The sequence below is a fragment of the Orycteropus afer genome, unplaced genomic scaffold, assembly GCF_000298275.1.
Source record: "Orycteropus afer afer isolate SDZICR_OR568_19922 unplaced genomic scaffold, OryAfe1.0 scaffold00132, whole genome shotgun sequence".
In the NCBI taxonomy this organism is placed as follows: domain Eukaryota; kingdom Metazoa; phylum Chordata; class Mammalia; order Tubulidentata; family Orycteropodidae; genus Orycteropus; species Orycteropus afer.
This window is the reverse complement of record NW_006921719.1, coordinates 1,509,101-1,528,628: the sequence shown is the minus strand read 5'-3', so window position 1 is coordinate 1,528,628 and position 19,528 is coordinate 1,509,101. Positions and strand designations below refer to the sequence as shown.

Here is a 19,528-nt window from a genome sequence, read left to right as displayed (position 1 = left end):
AATATTTTGCCCATAGAATCTTTCAATATTGCAACTCAAGGCTTAATTTTTTTCCTCAATTCTTTCAGCTTGAGAAATGCCAAGCATGTTCTTCCCAAAAGGGGAAACCCTTTTGGTTTTCTAACTGCAAGTCTTTGCACATTTCATTATAGTAATTGGCTTTGCCTGCTCGAGCTGCTCTTTGAAATTTTCAGTTCAGCTCTTTCATCTTGTCATTTCTTCCCTTTGCTTTAGCTAGTCTCCACTCAAGGGCAAGTTTCAGAGTCTCTTCTGTCATCATTTTGGTCTTCTCTTCTTTTCTCCTCTTTTTACTGGCCTCTTGCTTTCTTCATGGATGATGTTCTTGATGTCATCCCATAATTCTTCTGGCTTTCAGTCATTGGTGTTCAATGCATCAAATCTATTCTTTAGATTGTCTCTAAATTCAGGAGGGATATATTCAAGATCATATTTTGGCTCTTGTGGACTTGTTTTAATTGTCTTTAACTTCAAATTGAACTTGCATATGAGCAGTTGATGGTCTGTTCCACAATCAGCTCCTGGCCTGAGTTTGGCTGAAGATATTGAGCTTTTCCATTGCCTCTTGCCATAGATGTAGTCAATCTGATTCCTGTGTGTTCTGTCTGGTGAAGTCCATGTGTACAGCTCACGTTTGTGTTGTTGAAAAAAGGTATTTGCAATGAATAAGTTCTTAGCCTTGCAAACTTCTACCATGCAATTTCCAGCATTATTTCTGTCACCAAGGCCAAATTTTCTAATTACCGATGATTCTTCTTTGTTTCCAACTTTTGCATTCCAGTCACCAGTGATAATTAACACATCCTGATTGCATGCTCAGTCAATTTCAGACTGAAGAATTTGATCAAAATCTTCAATTTCTTCATCTTTGGCTTTGGTGGTTGGTGCATAAATTTAAGTAATAGTCATATTAATGGGTCTTCCTTGAAGGTGCATGAATATTATCTTATAATTTACAGCATTGTACTTCAGGACAGATCTTGGAACATCCTTTGTGATGAAGAATGCCACACCATTCCTCTTCAACTTGTCATTCCTGGCAGAGTAGATCATATGGTTGTCTGATTCAGAATGACCAAAACCGGTCCATTTCTGCTTACTAATGCCTAGGATATCAATCTTTATGCATTCCATTTCATTTTTGACAACTTTCAATTTTCTTGGATTCATACTTCGTACATTCCATGTTCTGATTATTAATGGATGTTTGCAGCTGTTTCTCCTCAATTTGAGTGGTGCCACATCAGCAAATGGAGGTCTTGAAAGCTTTACCTTATCCATACAAGCAAGGCTGGTTTTACTCTGATGATGCAGCTCTTTCCCAGTCCTATTTTGAGAGCCTTCTAACCTAAGTGACTCATCCTCCTCCTCTGTATTGGACAATGTTTCCAGATTATTCATAAAGTTGCACAGCAATGTATCAGTGTTCCTCTGCTATTCATAAGGTTTTCCCTGGCCAATTCTTTAAGAAGTGGATGGTCTCTTCCTTCTTCCTATTCTGACTCAGTCTGCAAGCCGGGCTGACATGTGTGCACCATGTGCACCCTACTGGGTTTGAAACACCAGTAGCACAGCCTCAAGACTCACAGCAACACGTCACCACAGTAGGACAAACCAACAGACAAGTTTGTCTCCCTTAGCTGTTGGAAACCTCTCCAACCTCCCCTTACTTGGATCCCTACTACTGCTCCTTACTATGTCCCGGTCCCCTGGCTTTTTGCTGTCCTTTCCCCCGCTTTCCCGCCTTGCCACTTGTGGGGCATGGCCTGAGTTCCCTCCCCTCATCTGGATCCCTGTGGCTGACTCCTTGCTCTGTCCTGGTCCCCCTGGCCTTTTTCTGTCCTTTCCCCCACTTTCCTGCCTTGCCACTTTGGGGTATGGCCTGGGTTCCCTCCCCTCCCCTGGATCCCAGTGGCTGACTCCTTGCTCTCTCCCTGTCCCCCTCCTCTTTTTCTGCCCTTTACCCTGCTTTCCCACCTTGCCACTTGTGGGGTGTGGCCTGGATTCCCTCCCCTCACCTGGATCATTTCTGTGTTTTGAATTTTGTTCCACATTTTTCCTCCCACTCTATCCAGGATCTTCAGTTTTGATCACTTTCTGAGCAGTTGGCATTGGTAGCCGGGCACCATCTAGTTCTTCTGGTCTTGGGATCATGAAGACTGAGGTCCTCAGGGTCCATCTTATCCTTGGACTAATTGTTTCCAGATGCCTTTGATTTTATTCACTCTTCTTTGATTCAGATCAGAGGAGACCAATTGGTACACCTTAGATGGCTGCTGGAAAGCTTTTAAGACCTCAGTCGCTACTCACCAAAGTAGGATGTGAAGCAAGATTTTTATGTACGATGTTGTGCCAATTGAGTATGATGTTCCCCAAGACTACAGTCCTGAGTTGGCAGGCCCAGTGATTCTCTCTCTCAAGGTGTTTGGTTGTCTCTGAGAAGTTACTCCAACTCTGCCTTCTGTTGCTTCAGCGTGGAAAATATTTATTATTATTCCACTACACCACTGAATAAACTAAGGCTAAAGAAGTTAAGTGATTTGCCCTAAATTATACAACTAATAGTGGGGCAAATTAGGACCAGAAATTGAGCTCCCTATTTCCCCAGCCTTATTCATTGTCCAAGTCTCACATGCATATGTGGCTATTGAAAATGCCATGGCTTGGGTTAGAAGCATCTTAGTCTTCAGAGTGACATCTTTGCCCTTTAACACTTTAAAGAGGTCTTTTGCAGCAGATTTGCCAAATGCAACACTTTTGATTTCTTGGCTGCTGTTTCCATGGGTGTTGATTGTGGGTCCAAGTACAACGAAATCTTTTTGACAACTTCAATTTTATCTCCATTTATCATGATGCTGCTTACATGATGAGCTGAACAATGAATAAGGAAGACCACAGAAGAATCAATACATTTGAGTTGTGGTACAGGCAAAGAATATTGAACATACCATGGACTGCCAGAAGAACAAACAAATCTATCTTGGAAGAGGTATAGGTGGAATGCTCCTTAGAAGAGAGAATTTCCATACTGTGTCTTTCATACTTCAGTCATATTGTCAGGAGGGACTAGTCCCTAGAGAAGGATATCATGGTTGGTAAAGGGGAAGACCCTCAACTAGATGGATTGACACAATGGCTGCAACAATGGGCTCAAGCAGGATGAAGCTGGTGAGTCAAAACCAACTCAATGCTACCTAATAACAATTCTCCACCTAGGGCTTCTTAACTTAGCAGCCCCATTACATCTTCCAAAAAGGGTTGCCAAGTAGTAACTTTGCTTATACCACTCTTCTAAACATTTTTTAAAATTTAGATGAAGCAATGACCACACACACACACACACACACACACACTTTAGTACTGACCTTTTCAAATATTTAATTGATTATAGTGCTGAAAAGAAAGAATCCCAGCTGCCTTGCCATTCACAGTCCGGGAGATATGTGTGACCTCATTTACTTCCCACAGCTTAAGGTCACCTACACCTAGATGAAGAAATCTCCCAGATCTCTTATCTAATGTCAGGCCAGGCATCTCACTGTGTCCTGGACAACTCCACTTAGATGTTCCTCAGTCACCTCCAACTAAACATATCCAGAACTAAACTCACCCTCATGTCTATCTCTTCTTAATCTCAGGTAAGCTACCAGTTGCCTGAAGGTGGGAATCATGATTCTTTCCCCATTTTTGTCTTCCACAATCAGTTGCCAAAACCCATTGCCATGGACTCAGTTCCGACTCATAACAACCCTATGTGACAGAGCAGAATTGCCCCATAGGGTTTAGTTTCTGAGGCTGTAAATCTTCAAGGAAGCAGACTGTCTCATCTTTCTCTTGGAAAAGCAGCTAGTGGCTTCAAACTGCCGATCTTTTGATTAGCAGCAATGCTTTAACCACTATGCCACCAAAACTCTTCTTAACTCTATCACCTATATACGCTAAGATCGGTCCTCCTCTCGTCACTCCCACCACCCTGCCTGCTCCAGGACACCATCATCATCTTCCCCTACTATCTCAGCAGCATCCTCTCTCCTAACCCTGCAGCACCGGCCCAGAAGGCTATTTCTGATGCAGATTTCACCACCCTCCTCCCAAGTTGAAAACCTTTGTGCAATAGTACAAAATTCCACGTTCCTTAAACAAGTATATGACGTTGCTCATGACCTTGCCTGGCCCACTTGGCTCTCCAGCACCGGCCCTCTCAGTATCCCGCCTCTAGGGTCCCTCCCAGAACCAGACTGGCAGAGGGCGGATCCTGCAGGATCCAGAAGAACAGAGGGAGCCTGCAGAACCTGTCCCGGCGGTCTTGGGCTCTGCCAATCCCAAAGCGGGGCTGGATTCGTCTGAGGGCCGGGACCAATCCGGAAACGGGGGCGGGGATGAAGGGCCGGAACTCTAGGTTCAGCCCAGGGCCGGGGCTTTCAAGGCCTCACAGTTCTAGGTGCTGCCGCCGCTGCTGCGGACACTGCGACCAGGCGCAACACCCGAGGCAATGGACCCAGCTCTGGCCGCGCAGATAAGTGAGACGGTGGCTGAGAAGTTGCTACTCTACAGGCGAGACACGACAGGCTGGAAGATTTGCCGGGAAGACGTGAGTGAGGAGCTGGGAGGGATGGGGTCAGGGTGGCCTTTGCGTGCGGGGGGGGGGTACAGGAAGCCCCGATGCACCTCTAGGCTACTCCTCTCCCCTCTTTTTCTATGAACTCTTATCTCGCGGCGCTGGATTGAGGAGGGCAATCCATTCGGGGCTGCTTCTTTAATAAATATTGTGCCTACTGTGTTTACAGTGACCCCAAGAGGTAAGTAGCAGATCCTTTCGTTGAGTGACCAGCCCAAGGTCACTTGGCTGGTAAATCGTAGTTAGATTTGATACCCAAAACACCAGGCTTCAAAGCCGTTACTCTGTTCATTATTGCCCAAGACCCTCTCTTCATTGTCTCCAAAAGGTGGCATGGGGATCGTTTTGCTTACTTGACACTGCCTGGTTTTTAAAAAATAGCCCTAAATTTACTCAGGGAAACAAAATGCTTGGCACCTATTAAGGTGGTTTAGAAACCACCCGTAGCTCTGAAATAGCTCTTGGAGTCAACTAATGAAGAGTTCTTTCTCCATCACGTTTTGCAGTAGGAGGCAGCTAGTACAGAACTAGTCTTGGCTAAGTGACCTTGGACAATTGCATTTCTCAGACTCCTCTTCTGTGAAAGGGGGTTGATTCTGAACCCTTCTAGCTCTAAAATTATATGATTCTGTGCCTTTTGACAGAATGGAGTTTCAGTTTCCTGGAGGCCATCTGTGGAGTTTCCAGGGAACCTGTAAGTGCATGCCTTATTTAAAGTTTGTCAGCACTGCCGCACCCTTCCTGATATCTCCACTTGTCTGCTTCCTGAAAGGTTCTAATCAGTCCTACCACATTGGGGTCAATTTTCCAGAAAACCATTACCTTCTGTTTTTAAATCATTTTCAGCAAACCATAGATTCTTATGAAAGCTTACTGTCCATTTCTGCAGGCCTACAGGGAGATGGGATAGTAAATTTCAGCCATGTCTCTACAAAGCTGTTTTAAAGACAAATGGCAAACGTGGCATGGTCCATCCTCCAGTTCTTATAAAACCAAACTGGTTATCATGGTTTCATTGTGGCAACCTCATGTATGTCGGAGTAGAACTATGCTCCATTGGGTTTTTAGTGACTCTTTTTCAGAAGTAAATCAGGCATTTTTTCTGAGGTACCCTTAGGTGAACATGAATCTCTAACCTTTTGTTCAGCAGCCAGCATGTTAATCATTTGCACCACCCAAGGATTCCTAGGGACTCTCTAGTCCTTATATGTAATCCCAAATAAACAAGTTTGACTCATGGCTTAGGGTCAGATTCCTTTTTGTCCTCTAGGTACCGAGGAGAAGGCATTGTGTGTGGGTCCCCAGAGAAGGTGTGGGACTGCGTGAAGCCAGTTACTGGGGGCCTACGAGAGAAATGGGATGAGAATGTGAGCCATTTTGAAATTATCGAAAACATCACTGATGTAAGTCTTCCCAAGCCTCTTATCCCAAAGATAGTATTTGGGCCCTGCTATAGTATCAAACCCACCAGCCACTCCTCGGAAGGAAGGTTGGGCAATCCTACTTCCATAGTGATACTGCCTTGGAAACCCAAGGAGGGGTCGCTATGAGTCGGGGCCGACTCGACAGCAAACAACAACAACAGTAATCTGGTCCTGTCTTCCATTGAGGGGATCTGGGACACCTTTTGATGAAAGGGACTGCCAAGTAGACTCCTGATACCCAGGAAGCACAGGCAGCCCTCTCTTCTTGCAATATGCAGCTCAAGTATGAGTAGGAAGTAGTATGTTCCAGAGACTCAAAGAAACCCTAAACGGAGCCAAGAGAATATGGCAGTAGCTGATAAACATGGGTAAGCAGTCTATATGTGGGCTCTGAGGTTACAGCAGGTGGTGTCTGGATTTGACCCATCAGTACTAGTTTGATAAGTTGCTCTTTGATGGGGACATGGTAATGAATTAAGAGAGCCCTGGCCAAGGAGTCAGTATCCTTTGCCAGCTGCAGAATCATGCCAAATGATGGCTTCTAGATTAGTTTCCTCACTTACAAAATGTGTTTTTAGCAGTAATCAGGAGTAAGGGGGTATGGTTATTTTAAAAAAAAAAAAAAAATCACTTCTGCCAAACCCTCTAAAAAATATCAGAACTCAGAAAAGGTGAATTATTTTGTTTCTAATGCCACACTTGTGCCTTTAATAGGAATATACTTAAGAAAGGGGAAGACATGAAATTCTGACACCAGTGTGGAGTGCCTTGATTACATATTGAAAACATTCCTAATTGTCCGTCTGGCACCTTATGGATGTTTACACCCCAGGACAATGCATATTAAGATGATTCCAGATGGGTGGGGGGCATTCGTGATTTTTCCAGTGGGAGGACAAGTGGGAAGGGAGACCCCACATGAACTTACAATCTGCTCTTAGTCATTTTAGTGACAAGGAAACATGGAGGTTGGCTCATCTGAAAACAGTCCCACACCCCCCACTGGAAAGTACTTATGTACCCTCAGGGATTGCATGACCTTGAAGACTAAAGAGTATAGATAATAGATACCTATACCAAAAGTTTCTCAGCATTCCATGGTGCCCCAAATCTTAATAAAAATCAAAATCTTAATAAAAAGTAAGAGACCTTTTCCAAACCCTTCTCACCCCTAGACTTCTTCCTCAAACCTGACCTCTACTTTTCAATATGACCTTGAGACAGCTAGGTTGTAGTGGAGGAGGGGATAGTAGGATAAATACAGGGTAGGTGTGAGGTGTCCTTAGTTTAGAAAGTTGGAGACTGGATGGATGAGATATTTTGAAACTGGATGAGGTTCAAGAGTTGCTTCCCCCTAGGGCCAGAACTAGGGTGAAAGCAGACAGTCACATATGGTACAACTTTTAAGTAGGCCTTACTTTCAGGGTTGTACAAGTATAAGATTGACCTTAAAAAGGTACACCTCCTTAAGTATTGAGCCCTAGTGTCTTTCTTAGGAGCTCTGGTGGCGTTGTGCCTAAGGCATTTGACTGGTAACCAGAAGGCTGGTGGTTCAAACCCACTAGCCACTCCTCGGAAGGAAGGTTGGGCAATCTACTTCCATAGAGATACCACCTCGGAAACCCAAGGAGGGGTTGCTGTGAGTAGGATCTGACTAGACGGCAGTGCGTTAGTGCTTTTCTTGCCTTACTCTAATCCTGACCCTCTTCAGATTCTATTTCCACCATGAAGTTGTGGGTAAGTTACTTAACCTCTCCAAGTCTCAGTTTCCTTACCTGTTGAATGGGTTAATAATACCCATTTCTCAGAGTTGTGAGGGACAAAAGAGAGCTTTGGCCTCGCCAGGCTCTTAGTACCAAAAAAAGCCAAACCCACTGCCATTGAGTCAATTCCGTCTCACACTAGGTGCTCTATAAATGGCAACTTGCATGGTCCCTCTTGGGACATAACCTCAGAGTGTCTACATGGTTATAAGCAACCAATGTCAGTCCTAGATTTTACAAATGGGTTATATTTCAGTGAGATTCGATTCTTTTAAGGGGGCCACCTAATCCTTGACCCTCCACTTCATAGTGCCAACCTGCTGTTAGTACTGTTCCTGCTTTCCAGACCCTGGGGTAAGGGAACAGGTTGATGAGCCCAGAGGTGGGGTGAGGGTGGGGAGAAGATGTCTGGCCATCAGATGTAACTGGACTCCCTTTTGCTTTGGCAGACACTGTGCGTAAGCAGAACCTCCACCCCCTCAGCCGTCATGAAGATCATTTCGCCCCGAGATTTTGTGGACTTGGTGCTCGTCAGAAAATATGAGGATGGGACCATCAGTGCCAATGGTGAGCAATGGCTGGGGTGCTGCCTAGGCCTTTATGTGACCCTTGGATCTTTCTCTTCTGCACCCCCACAGTTAAGCGGACCAGATGGAAGTCACCAGAGAACTCACTCCTTGGATCCTTTATCTGTTTTGCTTGCATTGTGGAGCTTGAGGGGATTATGTGGCATGGAAGTCTGAGCTGGAAGAGTTACCACACCAGTAACTTCATTTTTAAGTCCCAGATTTTATATGTCCCTTTTTAAAATTCCTGCCGAGGCTCATAGTTAGCACCTACAAGTTCAAGTTTGGTTTCACATAAGCTCAGTGTGCAGTGAATTTGCAAACCTGTGGGAGTGCCACCTGAGAGTGCTGTGATGCTTGTCCATTCCCTTTCTAGAGAGGAGCAAAGTTCCTGCTATTATAGTACCTCCTCCGGAAAGCTACTGCCACTGCCACTGTCTCTGAATCTCCATGTGGGCCTAGATGCCTCTGTTGGCTGTGATTTGAGTGAGGGTGTCTTCTTCCTCCCACTCCCAAGCCTTTTATTTCTTTGCTCTAATATTCTGTCAGGCTTGAGGAAGCCAGGGGTATGAGAGTGTACATAAATGTATATGAGTGAGTGTGTGTGCATGTGGATGAGTATGTGTAACTGTGTGTATAAATTTGTATGTGTTTGTGTGTGAATGTGTATGAAAAAATGTGTGTGCCCATGAGTGTGTATGAATGAGTATACGTGAGTCTGCATGAGTATGTATTGGAAGAGTGTGTATGCATGTGTGTGAGTGAACGTGTGTGCATGTGAGTGTATGAGTATCTGAATGTGTATATGAATTTGTGTGCATGTGTTTACATGAATGTGTATGAGTGAGTTTGTGTGCATGTGAATGGTATGAGTGTGTGTGCCTGTGTGCAGATGTGTTGAGTTAGTGTGTGTATGAGTTTATGTACATTTATGTGAGTGAATAGGTAAGTATATACATGTAAGTGTATATGAGCATGTGAGTGAATGTGTGAGTGTATGTGAATGAGTTTTTGTGCATGTGAGTGTACATGAGTGTGTCTTTGTGCATGTGTGTGTGAGTGTAAATGTGTGTATGTATATAGTTGTAAGGGGCACTGGGGAGAGTATAGGAGGGAACTCAGGGCCAAGTAATAGTCCCCTTGCTGACTCACCTGGCCCTGAGTGGTTGGGTATGCCTGCACTATGGGTGCCCAACAAAGACAGTTCAGTGGCAGTGGCCCAGCTTCTGATGTTCTAGTTCACTGACCATCTGCTCTATCTTTCAGCTACCAATGTTGAACATCCATTATGTCCTCCAAAGCCAGGTTATGTGAGAGGATTTAACTATCCTTGTGGCTCCTTCTGTGAACCTGTGCCAGGGTAAGAATAATATCATGAATCGAATTGCATTCTCCAAGCCTAACTGTGGCCGTTCCATTAAAAATGGGTACATTGATTAGAACTTGTAATAGTAAAGTGCTCAACAACTCTTTAGACTTTGATGTTACAAAACACTATGACATATAGTGATGTCAGTGACATAATATGTGATATGTAAAAAACACATAGCCATTGAGTCCATTTCTACTCCTCACAACCCCTGAACTGATACCATAGTGATACCACCTCAGAAACCCAAGGAGGGGTCACTGTGAGTCGGGTCCGAGTCAATGGCACATAACAACAACACCACCAGCAACCCTATAGGACAAGGTAGAACTGCCCCATAGGGTTTTTTAGGCTTAAATCTTTACAGAAGCAGATGCCATTATCTTCCTCCCAAAGAGTGGCTGTGGTATTTGAATCACTGACCTTTCAGTTAGCAGCAGGGTGCTTAACCACTGTACCACCAGGGCTTCTAATATGTGACAGTACCCAGCAAATGGGAAACAACTGTGGGGAGGCATTATTCTTGTTATTTTTGATTTGGGGAATCCTGTCTCCAGCTGCATGAATCAGGATGGGCAAGTATCATGGTCTCATTGAGTAGATGAGGAAACAGAGGGTCAGTGAGGTTAAGTGCTCTCTGTCTTGGGTCAAAGGCTGGGAGGTTGGCAGAGCAGGACCTGTGTCCCAGGTATTTCCTTGGGTGCTCTTTGAGCATGATGCACCAGCCTGGAGCAGCTGAGAAGATAGCTATCCCCACCTCACATTCCAGCTAGTCATCGTAATCCCAGGCAAGGAATGGGACAAAGTGCCCAGGCCCTGAAGAGCGACTCAGAAACCAACTTAGTGAGTTGGTGGCATAACTGAATGTGGGAACTGTTCAGTTCCATTTTCTTACAATTGTGGCCAGGTTTCAGGTTTTTGCCAGGAAATTTTTGTGCAGTTTAGGTCACTGGTGGATCCTGGAAGCCATCCAGGCTGATAATGAAAGAAATTGCACCTCAGGTTGTGTCCCAGTGTAACCTTGCAAACCTTGTGCATACACTGGGTTGGGGAAGAGTCTGTGCTCTCAGCACACAATCCCAGGAGAGGGGCCTTGGTGCTATAATATTTTACTAAACACCCAAACCCAGCACCTCTGTATAACACTCTTTGCTAATCTAGCTTTTTAAGCATCTCTTAAAAGATTGTTTTTAAACACAGCAAAATTAAGGGTTTGAATATACCACAGTAGGCTCCAACACATGCACACACACACACACACTTGTGCACTCAGTTTTGGCCCTTCAAATACAGAGATGCCCCAGATCCAATGACTTGGGCTCATGATACTGACCTCTGCTGCCTCATTCTCTTATCTTCCTTCTTGGAAGAACCAGGTGTTGGGACCCTCCTTTTGATGTTGTCAGGTCTGATTGAAAGTGAGTTTCAGAATAAGAGGCAGAGCCCTTTGTTTTTTGAGGTTGATTTCTACAGCTGTCTTTTTTGGGGGGAATGAATGCACAATGTGATTAGACCATCACATCTCATGCCAGGTCGCAAAGATGATTGCATGGGTTTTGCAGATAGAGTGATTGGGGTCAGGAAGGTTCCACCAAACCCAGCTAGTGTGGATGTCTTGACTCAAGGCTTGATTTTCCACCTCTTGTTGGCTTGATGGAAAGCACTTTATGCTGCTTGGGAAGCATGCTGAAGTCTGCCACATGCAGAGCTCTTGTAAGACTGTGGGTCTGAAACTTTTGGTAATAATTATTCCCTTATCATTCTATATCATTAAATATAAGCTTATTCTAGGCACTGTGGAACAACAGCAACAGCAAACACTTACAAAGCACTTCTGTATGTCAGTAAGGAGCTCTGGTGGCATAGTGGTTAAAACATTTGACTGCTAACCAAAAGGTTGTTGGTTCGAAGCCACCAGCTGCTGCTCCATGGGAGAGAGATGAGGCAGTCTGTTTCTGTATGGATAAACAGCCTCAGAAATCCTATGGGGCAGTTCTGCTCTGTCCTATAGGGTCACTATGAGTCAGAATCAACTCAGTGGCAGTGAGTTGGTTTGATACATCAAACAGTACTCTGAGCACTTTACATAAAGGTATTCATTTTTGTTCTTTCAGTAATCCTAATGTGCTATTACTATTCCCATCTTTTAGACAGGGAAACTGGGGCACAGAGACGTTAAAAAAACCCAGGAAGTAATTGAGCCAGAATTTAAACCAGGCATCTGTCTCCAGAATCTATGTTCCTAATCCATAAATTGACCTTTCAAAATGGATTAATTCCTCTTGGAATTTAGATTCCAATGGGGACAGTGGGAGACAGACAAAAAACAAACACACAAATAATATCAGATGTGCACACTTGGAATTATCAGATATTGGTAAGTGTTTTGGAGAAAACTAAATCCAGAAGCAGATGCCAGGGAAAAGTGGGAGTAGGCCATATAGGAGTCAGCAAAGGCCTCGCTCATAGATGGCATTTGAGAACAGTGCTAATAAAAGGGCCATGGCTTACCTGAGGGAGTGTTTGCAGCAGAGGGCTATGCAGGTCCAAATGCCCTGAGGTGGGAGCAGGTGTGGGGCATTTAGGAACCAGCTCAGAGGCTGCTGTGGCTGAAACAGTGAACAAGTGGAGAGGGTAGGAGTTGTGTTCAGAATGGCAGCAAGGGCCAGACCCGGTAGCATCTTAGGGCCGTCATGCAGACTTGGGCACCTTTCTCTCAATAAAACAGGAAGCCTTTGGAGTTTTGAACCAGTGGGATCTGCTCTGACTTGAGTTTTAACTGGACCACATTGGCTGCTGTGGTGAATCTAGAATATAAAGGGACCATGATCAAGACCAAGAAGATGTATTAGGAGATGTAGCAGTAGTCTGAGAACTCTGGTGGTATAGTGCCTAAGGCATTTGACTGCTAACTGGAAGGCTAGTGGTTCAAACCTACCAGCTACTCCTCGGAAGGAAGACTGGGCAATCTACTTCCATAGAGATGCTGCCTTGGAAACCCAAGGAGGGGTTGCTATGAGTCAGAATTGACTCGATGGCAGTGAGTTTGGTTTTTGGTTTTGGTTTAGCAGTAGTGTAGGTGAGAGATGGTGATGGTGACAGCTCAGAGTGGCAGCTGTGAAGGAGGGACAAGGTGTTGGATTCTGGGTGGTTATCAAAGTAGAGGAGTCTATTTATAGTGGATGCATTCCTGGCAATCTGTTTTCATATAGATTATAGCCAAGAAAACCCATATAGCAGTTCTACTCTGTAACAATGTAAATGGTGGTTATACACATGGACTTCACCAGATGGAATACACAGGAATCAGATCGACTACATCTGTGGAAAGAAGCAGTGGAGAAGCTCAATATCTTCAGCCAAAACAAGGACAAGAGCTGACTGTGGAACAGACCGTCACCTGCTCATATGCAAGGTCAAATTGAGGCAATTAAAACAAGTCCATGAGAGCCAAAATATGACCTTGATTATATCCCACCTAAATTTAGAGACCATGTGAAGAACAGATTTGATGCATTGAATATTCGTGACTAAAAACCAGATGAATTATGAAATGACATCAAGAACATCATCCATGAAGAAAGCAAAAGGTATTAAAAAGACAGGAAAGGAAGAAAAGACCAAAATGAATGTAAGAAGAGACTTTGAAACTTGCTTGTTCCAGTTACCTAGTGCCGCTCTGACAAGAATATACCACAAATGGGATGGCCTTAACAAACAAGAGTTTATTCTTAGAATTTGGAGGTTTTAAGTCCAGTTCAAAGTGCCAGGCTCTAGGGGCTGGGTGAAAGCCCCTCAACCTTGGGATCCAGCTCTTCCTCCTGCTCCCAACCCACTGGAGCTAAAGGCGTTTCTTCACTCAGACAGTGCTGGCTGCTGAGGCTGAGAAGCCTCAAGGTTGACAAGTAAAAAGGCACAGTCCCGATGTTGCCAAACCACACAGCAGGCCATTAACTTGGGTCCATTTTAAGTCCCGAGGTCGACAGAGCATAGCAGCCTGCTGAGCAATGACACAGCTACATGCAGGGTCCAAGCATGCCATAGGCTAGAGACCATTCCCAAGGCTTCTCCTTATATACAGGAAGCAGACCACATCCCAAAGGCAGCTACTCAGCTGCTTGTTGTAGATCCCACCATGGAGTTGATTGCCAGTCTCATCATGGGGAATAACTACCACCAGCTGGCCAGCCACTCAACCAGGCCTAGCCAAGTTGACGCACAAACATAACTACCACATTGCTCTTGACTGGAGAGTGGCTAAAGCAAAATGGAAGAAATGACAAGATAACAGAGCTGAACAGAAGATTTCAACAAACAGTTCAAGAAGACAAAATCGATTATAATGAAATGTGCAAAGACCTAGGGTTAGAAAACCAAAAGGGAAGAACACACTCAGCATTTCTGATGCTGGAAGAACTGAAGAAAGAAAAAAAAAATTCAAGCCTTGAATTGCAGTATTGAAAGAGTCTATGGGCAAAATATTAAATGATACAGGAAATATCAGAAGAAGATGGAAAGAATACACAGAGTCACTGTACCAAAAAGCATTGGTTGATGGTCATGTATTTCAGGAGGTGGCATATGATCAAGAACCAATAGTATTGAAGGAAGAAGTTGAAGCAGCACTGAAGGAACTGGCAAAAAACAAGGCTCCAGGAATTGATGAAATACCCATGAAGATATATCAACAAATGGATGTCATACTGGAGACACTCATCTATGCCAGGAAATTTGGAAGACAGCTACCTGGCCAACTGACTGGAAGACATCTATATTTGCGCCTATTCCAAGGAAAGATGATCCAACAGAATGTGGAAATTATTGAACAATATCATTAATAAAGTAAGAATCTTACTGAAGATTTAAGAAATGGTTGCAGCAGTATATTAACCAGGAACTTTCAGAAGTGCAAGCTGGATTCAAAAGAGGACATGGAACAAGGGACACCACTGCTGATGTCAGATGGATCTTGGCTGAAAGCAAAGAATACCAGAAAGATGTTTACTTGTGTTTTATTGACTGTGTAAGAGCATTTGACTGTGTGGATCATAACAAATTGTGGATAGCATTGAGAAGAATGGGAATTCCAGAACACTTAATTGTGCTCATGAGAAAACTGTACATAGACCAGAAGGCCATGATTTGAACAGAAGAAAGGGATACTGCATGTTTTAAAATCAGGAACGGAGTGTATCAGGGTTGTATCCTTTTACTGAATTCATTCAATCTGTATGCTGAACAAATAATCCAAGAAGCTGGACTATATATAGGAAGAAGAACATGGCATCAGGATTGGAGGAAGATTCATTAACAACCTGTGATATGCAGATGACACAACCTTGCTGAAAGTGAAGATGACTTGAAGCACTTATGATGAAGATTAAAGACTACAGTCTGCAGTATGGATTACACCTCAACATAAAGAAAACGAAGATCCATCACAATAAATGGAGAAAAGATTGAAGTTGTCAGAGATTTCACATTACTTGGCTTCACAATCAACACCAATGGAAGTAGTAGTCAATAAATCAGACGACTTATTGCACTGGGCAAATCTGCTGCAAAAGACCTCTGTAAAGTGCTGAAGAGCAAAGATGTCTCTTTGAAGACTAAGTTGCATCCAGCCCAAGCTGTGGTTTTCAGTTGCCTTATGTGCATGTGAATGCTGGCCAATGAATTAGGAAGACTGAAGAAGAGTTGATGCTTTTGAGTTATGATGTTATGTTGCTGATGAATACTGAATGTATTGTCCTAGAAGAAAAAAACAATCTATAATAGAAGAAGTGCAGCCAAATGCTCCTTGGAAGCAAGAATGACCAGACTTCATCTCACCTGCTTTGGTCATGTTGTCAGAAGGGACCATTCCCTGGAGAAGGATATTATGCTTGGTGAAGTGGAGGGTAAGTGAAAAATGAGAAGGCCCTAAATGAGATAGATTGACACAGTGGCTGCAACAGTGGGCTTAAGTACAGCAAGGATTGTGGGGCTGGCACAGGACCAGGCACTGTTTCATTGTGTTGTATGTAGGGTTGCTATGAGTCAGAGCTGACTCAATGGCACCTAACAACAACAACAAGACTCTGTAACACATGGGGTCTCCGTGAGTTAGAATCAGTTTGATAGCAAGGGGTTTTGTTGTTGGTGCTGTGTGCCCAGGAAGTTTGCTAAGTGCTTTACGCTTTTAATCTTAATTAATCCTTATAAGAAACTGGTAATGGGTGTCATTATCCCAGCCTTCTCTATGAAGAGACAAGGTGACTTACAACACCTCTCTGAGCCTCTTTTTTTTCTCATTCTGTTAATGTCCCATAATGGGGTGCACACAATAGCCATCATTTACTGGGGCCACTTTGTAATGTGTTGATTTTGCCTCTTCCCATACATGTGCAGAGAGTTTTAGCTCAGTGGTGCCCAATCATGACAGTGCATAAGTCATTGGATTCAGAATCCTGGGAGAGGGTAAGAAGGGCTTTAGGGACAGATATTGTTAAAAATACAGATTTCTAGGCATTCACTCCAGATACATTGATTCAGTAGGGCTGGTAGTGCCCCAAGAACTGGTATTTTTAACTCACATCTACCCAGGTAGCTCTGATGAAGTCACTCGAGCAACATTCAGAAACTGTTTATCCCAAAAGTATGTTTTGCCAACACATACCTGTTTGAAGGTGTTAGGACTACAGTTTCAAGTCAAGCAATTCTACAGTCATCTATGGATCCCCGCTTTGGGTAAAACACAGTGCTAGTCCTGAGAGGTATCAGTGAACTTGGCCTGAACATGCTTTGTGGAGTTCCTGATCATGCTCTTCTGAGCAGGTGATTAGGAAGGGTCATGATGCTAATGAGTGATGGAAGACATATGTAGTAAATGAAATATATAAAAGACCATGGGAGCCTCTGGGTGCAAATAGTTATTGCACTTGGCTGCTACCTGAATGGTTTGAAATTTGAGACCACCCAGAAGCACCTCAGAAGAAAGTCTTGACAATCGACTTCCAAAGAATCAGCCATTAAAAACCCGATGGAGCACAGTTCCATAAGTTGGAATTGACTCAACGGCAACTGGTTTACAGGAGTCCAAAGAACCATGGATTTCCGTCTAATACCTGCCATAAGGATTGAGAGGCTCGTTTTATTTAATTGAATTTTGAAAGAAGGGCAGGATTTCAATAGGTAGGTATAAAAGGAAATAGCATTCAAAGCAGAAAGAAGAGCAACAGCCAAGGCAACAACAAAGAAATAGAGTGTGAACCTTGAACTCATTGGAGGTGGGAGTGGAAGGAAGGTTGGTGCCAGATTAAGGAGGAGGGCCATAAATGCTGTACGGGAGAATCTACTGACTGTGTAGACTATAGGTAATCATTCTTAGTTTCTGTGCAGGTGATTAGCAAGACATGAGCTTAGAAGGTTCATCTTGTAGCAGTGAGCAGGAAGGATTGGTGCGGCATGAGACAGGAGGTAAATGGTCCACTTAGGACATTACTATTGAAGATATGGGTGAGAGGTGATGAGGACTTGGCCTGGTCCAGTGAGAGGGTGAGAAGAGAGAAGAGTGAAGGTCCCAGCAAAGGTGGAATGGATGGACATTAGTGAGCAAGGTGGAAGGTGGATTCTGAAAGATGCTGGGGCTTTGAGGTTTGAGAAAGTCCCTGCCCTCGAGGCTTCATGCTCCATAGTGAGACAAATCACAAGCAGAGGAAAAAAGCCACCACCAGGATAGACTTGCCATCCTGCAATATTGTTCATCCACTGGCCCCTGTCCCTGGGCTTCAGCTGCCCTATCTAAACAACTGAAGATGGGAAGTTTCCTTCAATAGTCTCAGTTTCAACCCCTTGACCTGCCTGATCTCAGGAAACATGTGGTGGGCAGATGCAGTGCTATGTGGGGTTCCTTATAAGGCTCTTAAGCTATTGGTGGCTCCATTCAACTAAAAAGCCAGATGGAGGAATCCTAGGGCAGTACAAATGATTAAGGACTCAACTACTAGCTAAAAGTTTGGTAGTTTGAACCCACCAAGAGGCACCTGAGAAAATAGACCTGGCAGTCTGCTTCAGAAAAGTTATAGCCTTTAAAACCCTGTGATACATTTCTACTGCGTACACATAGGATCACCATGAGTTGCACTCAACTTGATGGCAGAAAATAAACAATAAAATGCCACACGATCTCCACAAAGTCTGTTCCTTTGTTGCCCTGACCATTGAGAAGTTTGCAAGAGTGAACATTACCCCTGCATGTCCCTACCAAGTTGTGCCCCACCTCTTCCTCACTTAATCTGATTCTGGCTGACGAGCTTCACTGCCTCCATCGCCCAAACTATGACATCATCATGAGTGCAGTCCAGGGAAGTCAGCAGACCTCATCAAAGCTGCACCACAAGTTGGTGGCAGAGCTGGCTCTAGAACACTGGCCTTGGATCTGTGCCATGTGCCATAACACTAGCCTTGGATCTGTGCCATGTACCATATCCATACCTCCCTGTCGGCTCCTGCTGCCAGCTGGCCAAAGTTCCTTCATACTTGTTTAAGTTACGGTGTCAATTCTCTTGATCAGTAGTTCTCAAATTTTTGGTCTCAAGGCTCCATAACACTCTTCAGTATCACTGAGGGCTTCAAAGGGCTTCTGTTTATGTGGGTTATATCTATCAATATGTACCATATTCAAAATTAAAGATATAAAATGTGTCATTTATTTTAAAATAACAATAAATGGATGCCATGTAATATAAATAACATATTTTTATGGAAAATAACTAAATTTTAAAAAATAATTGTGAGGAGCAGTATTTTATTTATTTATTTATTTTTACGTTCTTGCAAATCTCATTAACATCAGGGTCATGTAAGCTCATATCTGCTTTTATATTTTTTGTTGTTGTTGTGTGCCATCGAGTCGGACCTGACTCATAGTGACCCCTCCTTGGGTTTCCAAGGCAGTTATCACTATGGAAGTAGATGGCCCCATCTTCCTTCTGAGGAGTAGCTGGTGGGTTTGAACCACCAGCCTTCTGGTTAGCAGTCAAATGCATTAGGCACGAAATCACATATCAGGTAACCTCTAGAAAATGTCATTGTACACTTGTGAGAGAATGCAACTGAAAAAGGCAAAATCTATCATAGTGTTGTTACAAAAATGGTTTTGAACTTGATGATGCCTTGAAAGAGTCTCAGGAACCCCCAGACATCCTCAGACCATGTTGAGAACTGCCATTCTATGTGGATGGAGGGTAGCATCTGTGTCTGTTCCTCCCAGGACCTGGCACATAGTAAGTTCTCCAACAGCATTTACTGAATGGATCAGGAATAGAGTCAGGCTGAAAGTAGGGACTGCTCCCTCTGAGGGCCTGTGGGGCCATGCAATGCATCCACAAGAGGACAGGTGATATGTTTCCAACCACAAAATAAGCAGATGCAGAGGGGATCCCCAGGTGGTGAATTAGGGCTCCATTACGGAGTAGACAGGCTCTGTATGTGTGGACATCTCTACCAGCTGAACTCCCCTGATGCTTGCAGACACATAACACAGCTATGCTTTTGCTTTCACAGGGAGCCTAACAAGACCCACATGGTCACATTCTTCCACACCGACCTGAGTGGTTACCTCCCACAGACCGTGGTGGACTCCTTCTTCCCCCGCAGCATGGCTAGGTTTTATGTCAACCTTCAGAAAGCAGTGGAGAAATTCTAACACTGACACTGTCACTTGTTGGCAAAGAACTTATCCACCTGATGGAGGAGCTCCAACTGTGGGACACCTGAGAGCCTGGGAG

The 19,528-nt window shown here is 44.0% G+C and overlaps 1 protein-coding gene across 1 annotated transcript; it reads left to right on the top strand.

The window, feature by feature from the left end:
- Positions 1-4,510: 4,510 nt before the first annotated feature.
- Positions 4,511-19,446, top strand: STARD5 (StAR related lipid transfer domain containing 5). Its single transcript, XM_007945094.1, has 6 exons — positions 4,511-4,609; positions 5,281-5,330; positions 5,907-6,039; positions 8,273-8,390; positions 9,656-9,749; positions 19,305-19,446. Exons 1-6 carry the CDS (start codon positions 4,511-4,513, stop codon positions 19,444-19,446), a joined length of 636 nt encoding a protein of 211 aa, XP_007943285.1.
- Positions 19,447-19,528: the final 82 nt, after the last annotated feature.